At 39.0% G+C, this 16,495-nt stretch overlaps 1 protein-coding gene across 5 annotated transcripts in view; it reads left to right on the top strand.

Annotated features, from left to right (window-relative positions):
• Positions 1–16,495, top strand: part of TMEM241 (transmembrane protein 241) — a 58,108-nt gene that overhangs the window by 5,886 nt on the left and 35,727 nt on the right. For 4 of the 5 annotated variants that reach the window (XM_074576830.1, XM_074576834.1, XM_074576832.1 and 1 more), the window contains exons 4-10: positions 3,680–3,761; positions 6,924–7,001; positions 8,413–8,438; positions 9,872–9,923; positions 11,106–11,154; positions 13,180–13,225; positions 14,223–14,258. In XM_074576830.1, coding sequence (XP_074432931.1) covers positions 3,680–3,761; positions 6,924–7,001; positions 8,413–8,438; positions 9,872–9,923; positions 11,106–11,154; positions 13,180–13,225; positions 14,223–14,258 — 369 coding nt within the window. The remainder of the gene's footprint in view (positions 1–3,679; positions 3,762–6,923; positions 7,002–8,412; positions 8,439–9,871; positions 9,924–11,105; positions 11,155–13,179; positions 13,226–14,222; positions 14,259–16,495) is intronic. The other variant, XM_074576831.1, reaches the window with a different exon arrangement.

The raw sequence follows: 16,495 nt of genomic DNA, 5'->3' as shown, positions 1-16,495 counted from the left end.
CTCCATCTCTGGAGATATTCAGAACTTTACTGAACGATGACCTGAGTAATGTGACTTGACTCTGAAGCTGGGGGAGATTGGACTAGATGATTGCCAGAGTTCCTTTCTAATGTACTTTTTTTTCAGTCATTCTGTATTAGCAAGTGACAACTGATGAATTTTCTGACTGGATTTCAAACAGCTGGCTTGCAAAACTGAATCTCCTAATTTGGAATGAAATCCTGCGTGCATGTCAGAAGAACTATCTAAATTCTGTTTTCATGTCTATGCAAGTGACTACATCAGCACTGAAACTTAAGTGAAGTTGTGAATGGAAATAGAATTTAACTTCCTATCTTTTATCTGCAGCATAGGCAAAACAGGGATATTGGTGTAAAAGCTGTCAGTGATAGAGGTAGAGGCAGGACTAAGGTCCGAACCTTGCTTTAGTGGCAGTTACTGATCCATATATTATTATAAAATGTATATTGCTTATGCACATTTTTCCTTCACAGAACAGTCTAAAGGACAAAGGAATACAGCCGTCAGTCCTTTTTAGTTCAACTTTTTGTGACTAGATGGTTACTTTTGCTTTAAATTGTGAAATTAAAGAAATTGAATCTTTTTTCCAGCTTGGAAAAGGTATTTTCATTTTTTCAAAACTTGGAAGACATTAAAGAAAATACTGGACAAAAAACATTTTCTACTGTTGGAAGAGGTTGTTTTTATCGAAGAAAAGTTTTGGTGAAAACTTGGTTCGTGTTTTGACGATGGAGAGTTGAGGCCACTAGATGTCAGCACACTATAGGAAAAGTCATTAAAATACCTGTTGAGGAGAAACCTCTTCATTAGTTTAGCTAATACAGCAGAATGCCTGTTCTAGAATAGACCCAATGAAATTACCAGAATTAATTGAAATGTTTTGGCTATACTTCAGCCAACTACTTCAGCATGAGTTTAATTCTGTCTTTCTTCAGAAGGATTATGCACATGCTTTAATGTTTTGCTTGACTGGACCTGTAGCATATATCTCCTGTATATAAAAAACCCAACCAAACAACAACAAACAAAACAAACAAACAAACAAAACCCAAAAAAACCCCAAAAAACCCCAAAACCCCCCAAAATTCACCCAAAACCAAACATAATGTCTCAAAGCTTCTACCACTTCCTCTTAAGCTCCTTCCCCCTCCAAAGTGAGGTCATTTCCCCCTTGTCTTACAGTATATAGGTCTCTGAATCTACCTGGTTTTTATTTTTTTAGTGCACGTGTAGGATACTTAAGAAAACCATATCCAGTCCCCAGTCTTGTCACACTTCAAATAATAAACTGCTACCTATTTGTTTGTTTAGTTCCACAAAGTCTCGGTATTTCTGTCATGTGGACTGATCTCATATGCTTTCTGAGACAGTTCAGGTTATCCCAAAGTGTCTCGGCGGAATTATTTTATTGCATAGAGATCATCACCCTTTGTCTTAAGTCAGGAACGCTAGCTTCACAATAAAGACCAAATAAAAACATATTACTTAGAGTAATTTCTCTTAGGTTTTGGGAATGTCCTGCTTTTCATCTGCTTCTCCCCCCCCGCCCCAGTACTCCCAGCTGTAAGGGACTTTGTCACCATCATTGTTGCTTCTAAAGGGTGAATGGTGTCTGTCTGCAAAACTTGTAGCCAAAGCGAGGGCTCTGTGGAGCGCACAGGAATATGTGTAGCATCTGCATAATGCTTCCAGCACTGTGATCTGCCACCCAGCACCTGCCTAACCCTTGTAGGCTCAGAAATCCTATGTGTTCGGGTTGGCATTTCTTGTAGGGCTGAATTTTCCCCACAGCTAAGCAGCAGCTCAGAGCCTTGCTTAAGCCAAAGCTTCTAAGTGTGGTTTAGGGGAAGCTACCCACTGACTTTAGTGGGCTTTGGAATTAACCCTACAACCACAAGCTCACCACTGAGCTTTCCTGTTCTGCGTGTACATCACTGTATTGACAACATAAGAAGCTACTAATTGGTTTACATACAAGACAGATTGTTGGTGCTGACACATTACATCAAACATCCATGCATTCTTTTTCAGTCCTGAAATTCCCACTTGGCAGCATAAAATTTTACCCTTACATCATGGAAAAAGCATCTGAAGCCCTTTTCCATTGCACTTCACAGTATTGCTGTGGACATGAAGATATATTTGGGATTCCTGGAATTTAGTGGTGGGGAACATGAAAGAGTGTTATGTTCTAAATGAACGTTCAGTTTTCATTGTGTCTTCCTTTCATCTTCCCAGCCCTCCTTTCTTTTCTTCCCTCCCCCTTTCTTCTATTTGTTGCAGTTCCAATAGGGTGGGGGTATTTTTGTTCTTGTCTGATGTGAACTCGATGGTAATGAGGTATGACAGTTTTAGATTCTGGTCTTGGTGAAATTCCGGTTGAAGTCAATAACCTTAAAAAGAACAGTGTTTTTATACAAAATGATAGTGAATACTCCCAAAACCAGAGCAAATATTTATGCCAGTGAAAGGATCTAATGATTACTCTGTTTTCGTTACCCTGGGGTTTTGGTCAAGTATTTTAGAAAATTATGTATTAAAAAAAAAAAAGGGAACATGATGTTTAGGTTTTTTTCCTTGTCTGTGTTTACATGAATCTTCAGGCATGTTTTATCTTCATTCAGACTGTTCTGATGTCAATGTTTAGTGGTCTATTTTCTTGTGATCCATGAAGTATGGTAGTGTAGCGGTAGCTATAATTAGGTTTTGATTCTTACATGCTAGTGGGTAGTGTAATCCAAAATAAGGAACTACAAGCAATTTGGTTTCCTTTTGAGAACCATCATTATTCACTAACATTTTCTTGACTTCAGTTCAAAGCTTGGGAAGAGTGAATGGAGGCAGCAGTGTCTTCAGTCCTGAGAAGCATTTGGATCAGGCCTTTAGATCACTTTAGGTCTTTTCCTCCCTTGCTGAAAATCTTACATTATTCTCTCTGAAATTTACCAGCTACCTGATCCCTTTTCCCCTTAAGTACCAAGATCAAAAAAGGAAAAGTGCAAATTCTGAAGCCCCTTCTCAGAACTGAAACCTAACCCTACTGCAATAACCATGGCTAAAAAAAATATCAGCTCAATCTGTGATGACTTCATTCCTCCATTAGTTGTCAAACTGCCTCTAGGAGTTTGGCTTAGTCAAAGGAGTATCATTAGGAAATCTCAAGAGACAGGCTCCCACAGAGACAATCTGATCTTTAGGAAGAATCTCTTTGTAAATCTGGCTGAGAAATGAATGTGTGGGTGGGCAAGTGTATTTGTACATAGTGAAAATGTGTGCTGTCGGTGCAAGTACACCATTTTATGCCTTCATTTGTCAGTTTTTCTTCCTTTTACAATGCATCAAGGAAATTAGTTGAAATTTCTCTCCCTTAAAAGCAATAGGAGTAATTGCCATGAAACAAACACTTTTGCAGGGAGAGGAGCCAGGGAAAGAGTAAAAGAAAGAAAATGTATCTGGAGATAGCTTCTATCTGGGATTAGATGAAGTCATTAATTTCTGTCTCAGACTCCTTTATTGAACAATCGGACAATGAATTTAATATGCACACCTTTGAAAATACGTACATATATACGTATTATTATATTCCTTGCAAGCAATTGTTGTGGATTGTATGTAAACAGAATGTGGTGAAGTAATGGGATTTTAATTGTTTTCACAGGTCTGAAATCCTGTCATGGCTTCCTGCTTCGGTACTGTTTGTTGGCATTATTTATGCTGGCTCTAGGGCACTGTCTAGATTGGTAAGAAACACACAAGTAGAAGTCAGTTCTTTATTACCTCTACGAGCAAAGAACATTCTCTTCATACAAGGTGCTTAACGCTGTTCCTGGGTCGGGGAGAAAGAAGGGAGGAGGGGTTCAGATAATACATACATTGTTGATGGTGCTAGAGCAGCAATCCAAACCTACAAACTGCAGAGCAGCATCAAAAAGCACTTCTATGACAGTGCAAAGCACTCAGCATCTCTCCAGAGTACTCGGTATTTTGCCGAACAGATCCTCAGTGGTCTGAATTGTGCAAGTAGGGAAGAAGCTGAAGAAGTTACTAGCTGTAACTTTGCAAAAGGGGGAACGGGGCTGTGGGATCTGTGTGAAATCCTTCCAGGAAAAGGCTGGAGACCATTTCAGTGAGAGGCTTTTGATGCTGTGCAGGATTTGAAAAAAATAAATTGAAAGTTGGAAAGAGATTATGGGAAGGGTTAGATTAATCAGTTTTGTGATCCATTTGAATCACAATAACCTATTTAGAGGATCTCAAATCTGCTTTCATTAAAGTTGAATGCTTTTTACTTAAATGATATAGTCTTTCTTAACAAAAAAAAAGGAAGGCAATAACATGAATTTTTTAAAAATAGCAATGTTTTACTGCTGTTATGCAGTCTGCAAGGCCAGATCCTGCACTAGTTCCCTTCTGCATTCTGTCAATGCATCTTTATCTAACTCCAAAGCCAGCTTGCTCCTGCCATCTCCTAAACCCCAAGAAGACTCAAAAGGGATTTTTTGACAAGATTCTGCTTGTAGTGATCCCTTGAATGTCCTGGTGGAGAGGTAGGGCAGAAAAGGACAGGAGGTCTCTGTCCTCACCACAAGGCTGGGGGCCTCATCTCGCGCCCAAGTGATCTTTGTAAAGCACAGGCACGTGCTCTGAAGCCCCATGCCTCCAGATTAGCTCTGTCTCGGGGTAATTGCATTTATTTCCTCTTGGTTCCTTGTCAAAGCAAGTTCCATTGGGCTTCCCTGGTGTAAACTGAGCAAAGATCCCCAAGGAGAGCCCTGTCTGGAAATGGCAATAAAGCCTTGTCAGCATCATCTTTTCTGTCTGCTCACCTGGAAGGTGGAGGAGGTATGAGTCACATCCTCGTTGCTATTTCTTCTTACTTCCTAGTCATCACGTAAATTACCTTGTTTCCCTCCTGTCCCGGCTCTGGTCATTCAAGAGTGAGATGCACTGGAGTGGCAGGGGGGCTGTGAATGGTTTTGATTTGTATCCCAAACCTTTCTTAAGAAGCATCTCCCATTTCTGAATGGCTTTTTGTTGTACTTGGATGGGGATTTAGAAGCCTAATTCTGTGGCTAAATTCAGTCCTTCATAGAAGCTTTACTTAAAATAACTTTGCATACAACAATTTTATGACACAGTGAGAGGGAAAATGGACTATCCCAAACTCATACCTGAATTGGCTCACCTCAGCAGCGTATTTGAATGGAGAGGGTTTATTCCTAAAGCAGAAATTACATGCACTTTTTTGATCAAAGCCAAGGAGACCCATTTTCAAACACTCCTGTGCACTGGCAGGGCTACAATCTTAATCTCTGTTTGTGCCTCTCCCTAGAGGTGCTGTCAGTCCCCCCTGCCCAGGAGTTCAGGGCTGGAACTGGAGGAGGGCTGCTTAGCTCTGGACTGTGGTGCATTAACAGAAGTATGCAGAGCTGCGAGGGGAGGTTTGTACAGAGTCTATTCACCCTGCCTGCCCAACCAGTGAACCTTTCTTTTCATAAGCATTAGGCCCACTCACAAATTTAAGAAATACTCACATCAAAGACAGCAGACATATGGAGAAGGTTAACTGGGCTAGGCAAACTGGAGCCATTGTTGGCTCCAAAACATATTTGGAAGAGCCAAAAACAGGGGGGGAGGAAAGAAAAACCCAATAAATTGGCTTCCCAAAAGCAAGAATGTGAATTCCGCTGTCAACTTTCCTTGTGTATGGTTATTCCTTGTATTTCCTATTACTGTGTCAGGCTCAGGATGCTTGTGTTAGATACTTCTGGTTTTTTGTTCTCAGTTGTCCAGCAACAAGGTTGAGAATTGGTTTTCAAAATTGGTGAAGCTGAGGCTGACAACTTCATGCCAGCTGTGTTTGTGTGTTTTTCATTCCTTGCTAATTTAGAGGTGTTAAAAGTTACCATGGTGTCACTGTTGTGTTTATGAATCTACCCTAGTTATCATTATGACTTAAAATGTTTAATTAGCGATGTTTATCTAGCTTTATGGGAATGAAAAGAAAAATCCATAAAATACAGAGTTCTGAATACAAAGTCAAATTTGAGAGATATTTGCTGCTTATATCACCTGATACTTAAAAGGCATGGACATCACTGAGAAATTAACTCAATCTCTACTCGTGTGATTTAAATACTATACACAAGTGGGGAAATACTGCTTCCTAACATTGCCTTAGTCTTTAGATTATCTTAATTGGAGCAGAGAATTGCTTCTGTTTCAGCTGTTGGAGAGACCATGGATCTGATTTGGAGGAAGTATTATGAACCACTAATTCTGGTTGGGTTTGCCTGCGGCAATGAGTTTGATTCATTATTGTTATCATTTGTTTCTTAATGATTTCATGTTGGGATGGTGTCCAGATACCTCAGTGGGTATAATTTCAACATCACTTGTGTATGAACTATTACATTTCTACCCTAATTTTGGGCAGCTCTTCCTAGCAGTAACTGAACGCAATCACCTAAAATCATCTTGCCCATAATTCTGTTGCTAGGAGTCACACTTTATTCTTAGTACCAGTAGACAGAGATGGGAAAACTAATGAGAACTGTTTACTGTGGAGGCTGCAGATACTTGAACAGAGAGGCAAAGCTAGAGACATAAACCTGGACCAAATCTTACTGAGGTAGTTGTGTACAAACAAATCGACTGAGCACTTGAAAGTGGGAGAAGCAGCGAGCAGGGTCTGCATTTAAAGATGGCCCGTGCCATGTAATAGCGATTGGAATAGGTCTAAATCCCTTTTAGGAGATGTGGTGTGGGTTTACAGTTTAAAAAACAGAACAAACCCCAATACCACAAACATGTGGTACAGCTGTCCCTAAGAGGAGTACCCCTTTCTATGTGTGTGACTGTTGTGGGTTGATTTGGGCATTTTTGTTCTCTCCCAATGGCAGCCAATCCCGGTGTTCCTCACTGTGCACAACGCGGCAGAAGTTATAACCTGTGGGTTCCAGAAGTTTGTGCAGAAAGAGGTAATCCGTCTAATAATTGATCCATGCAATGTACCTCCTGTGATATAATCGCTCTATAAAAAAACACCTAATTTCTTTTAATACAGGCATTAGTGCCATGTGCTTTTCTCATCTCTCTGTGATAGCTAGTCATTAATGAGACCTGGAGAGAGCTTTGCTGTTGACAAGTACCTATATTGATGTTTTCTTTTCCCCTTTAGTTGACGAAACACTGCAAATGTGTATTGACAGTTTGATCTGCATTTTTAAGACCGGCTTGGTCCTGCTTGCTTTTTCCGTTTGAAAATTAATATCGCCTCTCTCTCATGTCCCACATAAGAATCTCATCGTTTGAGCTGAGAGGGAGGAGGACTGGGTCCTTAGACCTAAACAGTATAATATATTAGTATTTGATGTTTTGTATGATTATAGATGGATTACATCACCACACGAAATGCAGGAAAAACAGTGCATTCTTGGATTTGTTTTGAATGCTTGAGATTCTCTCCCAAGACCTACTGAAGTCAGGAGAGTAATTCCTGTTCCCTTAAGTAAGACCTGGGTTTGTTTCTCACAAACTGCATTGGGGATCTTTCTTTTTAGGCCATGAAATGCTTTTCTAATTGACCAGAGAGCTCCTGTGGGAGGTAACAGTGGGAAACCATTCATCACAGAGTCGTTTCTATGGTGGCCTCTGGCTAGCTGTGGAAGGGATCTTCCATTCATTACCTCTGTTGTGTATATAGAAGACAAATAAACGGCCCATGTTTGCCACTCCTAACAAACTGAAGAGGTCACTACAGTTATGATTAAGGGACAACACAGCAGTGCGTACCATGGCATGTCCCTGTGACATTGTCCTCTGATTAGTGTCCCTGTCGAAGTGTTTTGTATTTTCCTTCTAGCTCACATGTTTGTGTCTCCTCTCTTGGAGGACAAAAGCACTATGGACAAGGATAATGCAAACACGGGTCTTGCTGGGAAGCTTCTGGAGAGTTATTTTGGACTAAAGGATTGGGAAACTCTTATGAGTTTAGGCCAAGACTGATTTGGCTGGGGTAGTACCTCATTAGTTAAGAATACTCAATATTTGAGTACATACAATACATAGTTTTGGTATAGTTCAAGTTAAGTTTGAGGACCAGGTATAAAGTTCATGTGTGGTTTTAGATTTAACTGCTGGTAAGTAACGTGAAAATATAAATCAAGTTGAAATAGGCTAATCTGTAGTCCTAATTCTTTTTTACAAATTAAATTTGCTAAGCAGAGCTCAAACATAATGGGCTGTTGAATGTTGCTTACTGGATTTTTAATGTGTTTGGTGCAGTAAGACCAGCTGTCATCACTTTCCTGTTTTTGGAAGGAGAAAGAACTATTTCACCATTTTTATTTTTAAATTTTAATTCTTTTAATCATACTTTCTTTTTCACAGCAGACCTCTCATCTGAAAGTCTGTAGGTAAGCTTTTCAAACTGCTCAGATTCAGATTTGGACTTGTTTTGGCTCCAGCTTCTGTATTTGCTTCAGATAATGGCACACCAAAACAATGAAGAATGTAAGGCACATTCCCGTGGGCGGTGAGCCTGAATTGCAACACAGGAGTAATTAAATATTTTTTAAATGTTGGGGTTTTTTTTAACGATTGCCTAAATAGATACATTTTTCTCCTTGTAAAAATAAAAAAAGCTAGAAGGCCAGTCTTCCTGAACAACAAAACAGTGCTTGTAAGTATGTTTTTTGGAAAGGAGACAGAAATCAGGTTTGAAGTTCCAGTGGGTAATCTAAATGGTAAGAGAAAGATAATTAATGTGATAGAAAATAGCTAAAAATGCCTTTCCTAAGAAAGAAGAGGTGAGTGATATCCAGTTCTGCTAGAATCATTCCTATTAAACTGCACAACCCACCAACCCTCATTGGCCCGAGTTGTTGAGGCTTCAAAAAGCAGACAGAAAGGGACAAACAGAAGTCAGCCAGTCACGAGTTAAAAGTTTTATTTTTCCCCCCATCTCCTTGAAGAACACATATTTGCTCTTCTCCACATTCTGTAATCTTGTAGCTGTACTTAGAGTGGATAATGTTGGGTTATTATTTAGTGTATTTATAGGCACCATCTTCCTTATTTCTTCCTGTTGTTTCCATTATCATTTGACTTACTGTGGCCTTGTATTCACCACTGAATTATTGTCAGGGATACCAGCTTTTTTATCATCTTTATTCTGTCTTTTCCTATGCCCCTAGAGAGCAGGAAAATAAGCTGCAAAAGCAAATGTGTGTTATTATTAATAGCAACAATCCACAGAAATTACACATCAGTGTATTCAGTGTAGCCTGTATAAATACTGATTTAGCCACAGGTTAAAAATTTATTTAGTTCTAATCAGTGGACTAGGGTATGACTTGTGCTGTCCTTAAGCCATTTCTGCTGTAATACCACTCACTCACACTTTTGCTCTGTGCTCTGGAGTTACACCATAACTTTTAATGGTCTCCTCTCTGCTGGAATTGTTGTAATAGGCCATTCACTTTAATGAAGGAACTTTTTGGGAGGCATTCACATCCAGAAACTGGTTGATTTTGGCTTTCTGAAGCAGCCTAGGGAAGCCACGTGGCAAGTGAAGAATAATATCCCCTATCAAAAAGCTTGTTTTCACCACTGCTGAGATGTTTTGTGCTACTTCTCTTCTCGTACAACTTTGCTGTGTAAGAGTTATGAAGGATGCATGATGTTAAGCTTAATTTTGGTGGCAGAAATGACTTCTTAAATATGGAATAAAAATTAAACAAATGAAATGTCAGTGTGAAATTGAGTGGAATTGCTTATACTTCACTGAGAGTACAAATCCAGGTTACAAGCTTTTGGTCTTGCTTGTATTTTCTTCTCTTCTCCACAGTGTGCTGTTCCTCCTGGTAGCAGCCGTGTGCCTTCCTTTATGTGACGCACAGGTGAGCTCTGCTTTGTAAAGCAGTTTTAGTTAGACCTCGATGTTTGACATCTTGTTACCTATATAAGGGATGCAGCTTTTACTTGTAAGCTAGGGTGGGATTCCTGCGAAGGAATTGTAAAATGGTGCCTATTGCTATGTTGTAGTCTTGCTGGTTTTAATGTGTTTGCATTGTGGTAAAACCTCTGCGCAATGTGGACGGGCAACGCTTCGGTGAAGGTGATGGCTGAGGAAACCACTGTTTAACTTCTCATAGGGCTTAGGGCAAATCACTTAGGTTTGTGTTAATTGCACATACTTTCAGGAGGTTCCTGAATTAGCTTTGTAATCCCTCTACACGCTTTCTGTAGCTACTGGAGAAAGAAATGAGGTACCTCCAGAGAGTGCTCAGTCCAGCAAAGATCTGTTTCTTTGAAGGTGCTTTTCTCTTTTGGAGACTTAGACTTAGGAAGGCGGCTTCCTTGTTTTAGATACCTTAGTTAACATCTGAAGTCAGGGGAGATGAATCTGGGAACTTGACCGGATGCATCTGAGCAAATGTAGCCATCAGAAGCTACAGCTAGCACTTGCGCTAGCTCCCTTCATAGTCTGTGGTGCCCAGCTGGAACTTCTGGTGTATGATTGATCTCCCTGGAAAGCAGACATCTAAAATATTCCAGGTGAATTCCTCTCAAAAATGCTTATTTTTGCGCATTGATTGTGAAGAGAGCCTACCTTGCCAAAAGACAGATGTTTGTTTAAAGCACTCTCTTGGATACTCTCTGGTTAATTGGAGCCTTGGGGAGAGAGACTGCTTAGCTGCTGCAGTGGCTGAGAGGGGAAAGGAGACAAGACAAAAACCCAAGCGATGTTCCTCTGATCCTCTTGCCCTCCCTGACTGCCAATACAAGACTAAACAGACTGGCATCCATATGCTCAGATTGTTTCAAATGGTGTGTATATCTGAAAGAAACAGAGCTATTCTCGCCAAGACTAGCCGAGAGCCTGGGAAACTGGCATATGCCAGGTCTCTAAACAGGACAGGAAAAACTTTAGTCTTCCTAGTCTTCTTTAGTCATCTTCTCTTTCTTTGTAGCATAGCTCCCACTCACTGTACTTGCTTTGTGAAGCTAACTGCAAGGAAATAACAGTACCTATGTTTACATGAATGTGCTTTTATTTATGTAAATGTGCTTTATTGCAGTTTGATCCAAATGGTTATTTATGGGCTGTAATTCACTTGATCTGTGTTGGTAAGTAATTTTCTTTTGGAAAAAAATAATTGGGAAGAGCAAATATGGTGGAGAAATCAGCTTTGTTATGAAATTACAGATATTTAACATTCTTGATGTAAGAAACACTTGGAAAGAATGAAGCAGCTCAGTAAATATAAGAAAGTGCATTCCTTTTCCAGCTTCTACATTGAAAACAACAGAATAAACTGGGTATTGCAGTCTGTTAACAGTGGATGAGAAAATGCACATACAGTTTTAATCAGCACTAAGCTTTTCTGGGAGTTTTTGATGGTTGCCTACTAAGAGACACTTCTTTCTGAGGGGAGAAGAAACATGAAAAAAACAAGCAATAACTTGTAGTTGGAGTTTTATTGCACACAGTGATTTTACTTAAAAAACTGACAAAAGTATTCTAAAATATCATGGAATATGCTCCCAAAGGAAGGATGTTGAAATGTTGCGGGTTTTTATGCAATCGTATGCATTTAAAAGAAAAAAAAAATTAACAATGAGTTGCATAACCTGTCAGGTTTTCTTTTGTCTTTTTCAAACTAAACAATGATTTGGATAGATCATAAATCTTCCTTGAAAAGTTAGAAACAGTCAGACCCAGAAAACCTGAAGAAAAGAAGAGTAGTAATTTTTAACTAGGAGATTTGTGTCTTTTGGTGCATTAGGCTGGATAATAAGGGACTTGTATTTATTTCTTAGCTGTCCTATAGACTTAGTGCGTGACTCATTCATATGTTAAGTCTTGACTGCAAATTAGGGATGATTCCTTCTTTATTTTGTCTATTCATACTGTAAAAGTTTCAGGGCAGAGGTAATGTGTTTATATGTATTTGTGTCTAGGGAGATCTAGAGATCCCATTCTAAAATGTTGTTAACATACAAATAAGAAATAGTATAATTTTTTTTCCATTAGGAAATGTTATATGGTAAACATATGCTCATTTAGATAAAACAAAAAGCTAAGGATTTTTCACTTCAAATACTTGTTTGCTGTAACTGATGTTACTGCTTTCTCAAAGCCAAGAGGTCTTATTTGTAAAGCAGTGCTTTGCCACGGAGGTGGAAAACTGCTTAGAGAGTCTTTAGGAGCCTCTTCTGTGTGCTCGAAACGTGTAGGAATTGCCAACATAATGTTTATGCTCAGAATATAGCTTCTTTCCATTTCTCTTGTTTTTGAGAGGAAGTTGTTGATATGACTGTTGCGGTCTTTTTGTGTAATAAGATTTCCTATCAACTGACACAGAATAAAGATGCTACGAGGAGGAGCAAACAGATGAACTAACTTATCGCACAGTTAATCAAGACAGAGCATTAAAGAAAGGACATGTGTTCTACCCTTCAGCTTGTCTAACGGAGGCAGAATTGAGGACATCTATTACATAGTGTTCTACTGGATTTGCTTTTAATGTTCTGGTTTTCTTTGTGAATCAAAAAAACCCAAACAACAAAGCCTTGAAGAAAGGGTCTGAAACAACAGAGCCTGAAGCTGTATTTTTCATTCCTTCAGTGCTTAAAGCTTTTCCGAGAATAGAAATGAGAGCTAACCAAGAGGTGGGCAGGTCAAGAACGTAAAGAACCTGGAGACCCTACAGCTGAGAGAATTCTAAACAGGAAAGATGGCTCGCAGCCAACAGCTGTAGGGGTCTACATAGATGAACACATCATAGAAGTTACTCAAAAAATGGGGTGGACTGAAGAACCCATTCTGCGACACTTTTCTGTATGTATTTACACACGCATGTACACACACACACACCCTCCTTTGTAGTTGCGGTGAGCTTGGCATTGTCTCTTCTTCAGAAGGACTAGCAGAAACACATAGCTTGATAGTACTCTGAGATGACACCACTTTGAAAAGCATTAATTTGAAGCGAAAGGTTCATTTTATTCATGGTGTAGGCATCCTTTGTGCTGTGTTGCTAAACTGTAATTCAGAGGGGTTCTGCGTCTGCCGGTAGCACAGCCAAACAAGCCGTTGTTTGTCAGAATGATTGCATGTTATGGCGATTACACATGTCATTTCAATTACAGGGGCTTACAAAGTATTTCACAAGTTATGGAAACCTAGCTCTTTAAGGTAATGTGTTTTCATACTCTTTTAAAAAGAAAGAGATTGCTATCAAAGAGGGTTAGAGACACGTCTGTGTAGCAGTCAGGTAAACTGTAGGGAGCTCTGCATTATCAGTGTGAGCGGGGCCACTTGGTTAATCATTAATGGCTTCTCTTGCAAGAGGAGCCTTATTTACTGTTGATAACGACAGCATGGAGTTATTGATAGTTATACTGTGAACTCGAACACTGAAGTAGTTTTAAATAGTGTGTTATGAAAGGATGATGACTCAGTCCTGGAAAAAGAACCCCTAATTAATGGCACAGGTATTAAGAGGAAATGTTAGTTTGTGTTAGCCTTGAAAGCTGCATGGTTTGAATCTATCAGTATCTCCTTTTGCGACACAGTCTCCTAAGTGTTTAGCAGCTGGTGACTTGCCATAGGACTGGAATGGCTGAGGACCTTAAAAACCTTGAAACCTTGCACTAATCCCATGTGCATTTTAGAACTTCAGCCAGACAATAGTTGTTTTGAAAGCAGGTGGCATGACGTGTTCGCAGTGTCTATAATCTGCAGTTGTCTGTATGGATGGAGATGGATATGTTGCCACTGCATATTATGTATTTAATTATATATACATGCCTGTGTAGAATATGCATAAGCTTATTTACTTCAAAACCTTTTTCCATCTCAGTTTAAAGGGTTTTAGTCAGTCTCACTTTATTATCACTTTAAATGAGGCTCCCGCTGACATAGTAACAACAGAAATAATGTGCAAATGATGTGTAAATTAGTATGCTGGTTAATATATTGATAATATTATAATATTAATAGATTATGGTTATAAAGTATATAATTGTAATAGAATGTTAGTGTTACCTAGTTATAACATTGTGTCCTATATTATATAATATTAATATAATGTAATATTACAGTGTTATAACACTACTTAATACACTGATCTGTTATACCAAATTAACTCATTACTAAAAGAACACCTTTTTTTCTTTCCCTCCTCTCCCAGTGATCTGGAGCAACAGTACATCAACTATGTATTCAGGTAAAATAAATAAGCCTTTGATACACCGTAGCTGGTTTTATGTGGTATATGTTTTCATTTTCAACCGTGGCTTGTTTAGGAAGTTTATAGCTACCACTACTTAAATGTATATTTCTTTAGCAGGACGTTCACTGAAAGAACAGTGCTAATCTGAATTGCTTAGCAGCTGAATTTTTTTGGCTCTGGCTATAGATGGACATGCCAATATACATCTGGGGAGGTAACGAGGTGTTAATTATGAATTTTTTAATCACCATGTGCACAAGTGATCTATCATTTCCAGAAATAATATTTACAGAGTAACTCCTTGGCAATACCCCACTTCAGAAAATAAAAATTGTACAAAATTGCCAGAAGGGGAGGTAGTGATTACAAAAGTACAATGTGCAAAGAACATGAGCAGTAACTGATTGTTCAGAGTGCTGTTAATGGGATTGAGTAATTCAAACTTTCAATTGTCTGTCTGATTTGGAGATATAAAAGTGGCTTGTTATTTTGTAGTTAGTGAAAGAGCCTAAGTCACTGATCAGGCTCCCCTGCATTTTTTTATTAAAAAAAAAAAAAAAAAAAAGTCAGTCCTTTCCTCAAAGAAAGTGAGAACATTCGGTGTGCATGGCTTCCGCTAGATTTTTGTGAGGCTTTATTTGAAGTCATATAGAGACTTTACTAGATTCTCCTCCATCCATAATCACATCTTGTATATGTTGACCTCTTTTCTTGGAATGGTACCTAATGTTGTATGGGAACACTACGGAGTACGAATACAAAGTTCTAAGAAAGGATGGTTAAAAGGAATGAAAGAGAGAGCAGAAGTTAGGAATAAGCATAACAAAAATGAAGTTGTGCTTCTCCATTTGATTAGATGGATGTGTACTCTTGTCTGACCACGTTAAAGATCCTTGGTAGGAACACATCAGGGACGCCACTGTAGCACAGATTCCCATTTATCTTGTGAGCATCATCAATATGGTAATACTGTGTATCTCCTTCTATCTTAGTTCAATCAAATCTCCTATTTCCATAAATAAGTAATGCAGGCCTCTGGTTTTGCGTTTGTATGACTGTAGTGTCTACTCACCAGGGTCCCATGCGTTGACAATATCTGAATATCAGTTTGCTTGAAGTAGGCTCTTGTTTAAGTCAGTTGCTGTTTTCCATCTACTGTGAAGTGCAAAGCAAATCAGTTTTACTCAAAGAAGGTAGTTGTGTTTATTGAAAGTGTTTTGAATTAGTTGTGGAACTTGCAAATGTGCTGCTGTGTGCAGAAATAACCCATGAAGTCTTAAGCTGTAGCTATTTGTCTGTGTTGAAGGGAGTAACAAGCAGTAAAATCAATTGATTTTTCATTTGGCACCTGCCTCGCTATGACTCTCAGTTGTCATTTTAGTTGAAATCTGCATCTGGGCCTGAGCCTTTAAATTCAGATTTTGGCTGAAGGTCTTAATTTTGCAGCTTTGATTGAAAAGTCAGGGCTGGCTTCCTGCTGCGTTAGTTGATGATACCCTTTGAAGTCTGTGAAGCTGTGTCCAGCAGAGAGCAGGAGTTCCACATTACGTGGAAAGTATGATTATTGATTTATAGGCTTTTGAAAGGAAGAAACTCTCGCTAAGAAACTGTGAGGTACAGTGGTATATATTTTAAAACTGTTCTTTTTTCTTAAAAAAAACCAACAAAACAACAATGGAATTTTGCAAATTGGAAGATGGCTATTTTAGCATCTGCTTAAAAGCAAAAATGGGTTATCAAAGCTTGTGAGGATTTTCACCATTAAGGGGCTTAAAGGTCAGCGTAGCTTGTGAGATGATGGTGCAAAGCAATTGCTGGAAAACAGGTGGCTTAGAGGAGGTAGAAGCCTGCATGCTTATTTGTTGGCTTGGGTCTGTGGATATCTATATGTCTGTTTATCTATATATGTATGTATGTATATTTATCTATATATGTATGTTTTATGTGTTAGAGAAGCTTGCAGTCCATAGCATTTGGATCTCATCTTGTTTAGGGAAAACAAACAGTGCCATAGGCAATGGGATAAGTGGCATCTGATTTTTGTTTTGTCATAATAGTGCATGATGTTTGAAAGGGTGTGAAATTTGGCAGAAGCTCTCTCCTTGCTTGTGACCTCCATGACGTGCCACTGCCATGAAAGTCCTCCAGTGCCTAATGGGGCTGAAATCTTTCTGCTGCAGAAGGCGCTGGTGAGGTCTGTCTCTTTGTGAGACCTCTGCGCATGTAGTTAT

This window comes from Larus michahellis, chromosome 2, assembly GCF_964199755.1.
Source record: "Larus michahellis chromosome 2, bLarMic1.1, whole genome shotgun sequence".
Lineage (NCBI taxonomy): Eukaryota > Metazoa > Chordata > Aves > Charadriiformes > Laridae > Larus > Larus michahellis.
The sequence above is the reverse complement of the archived record's forward strand: the minus strand, read 5'-3'. Positions and strand labels throughout refer to the sequence as shown.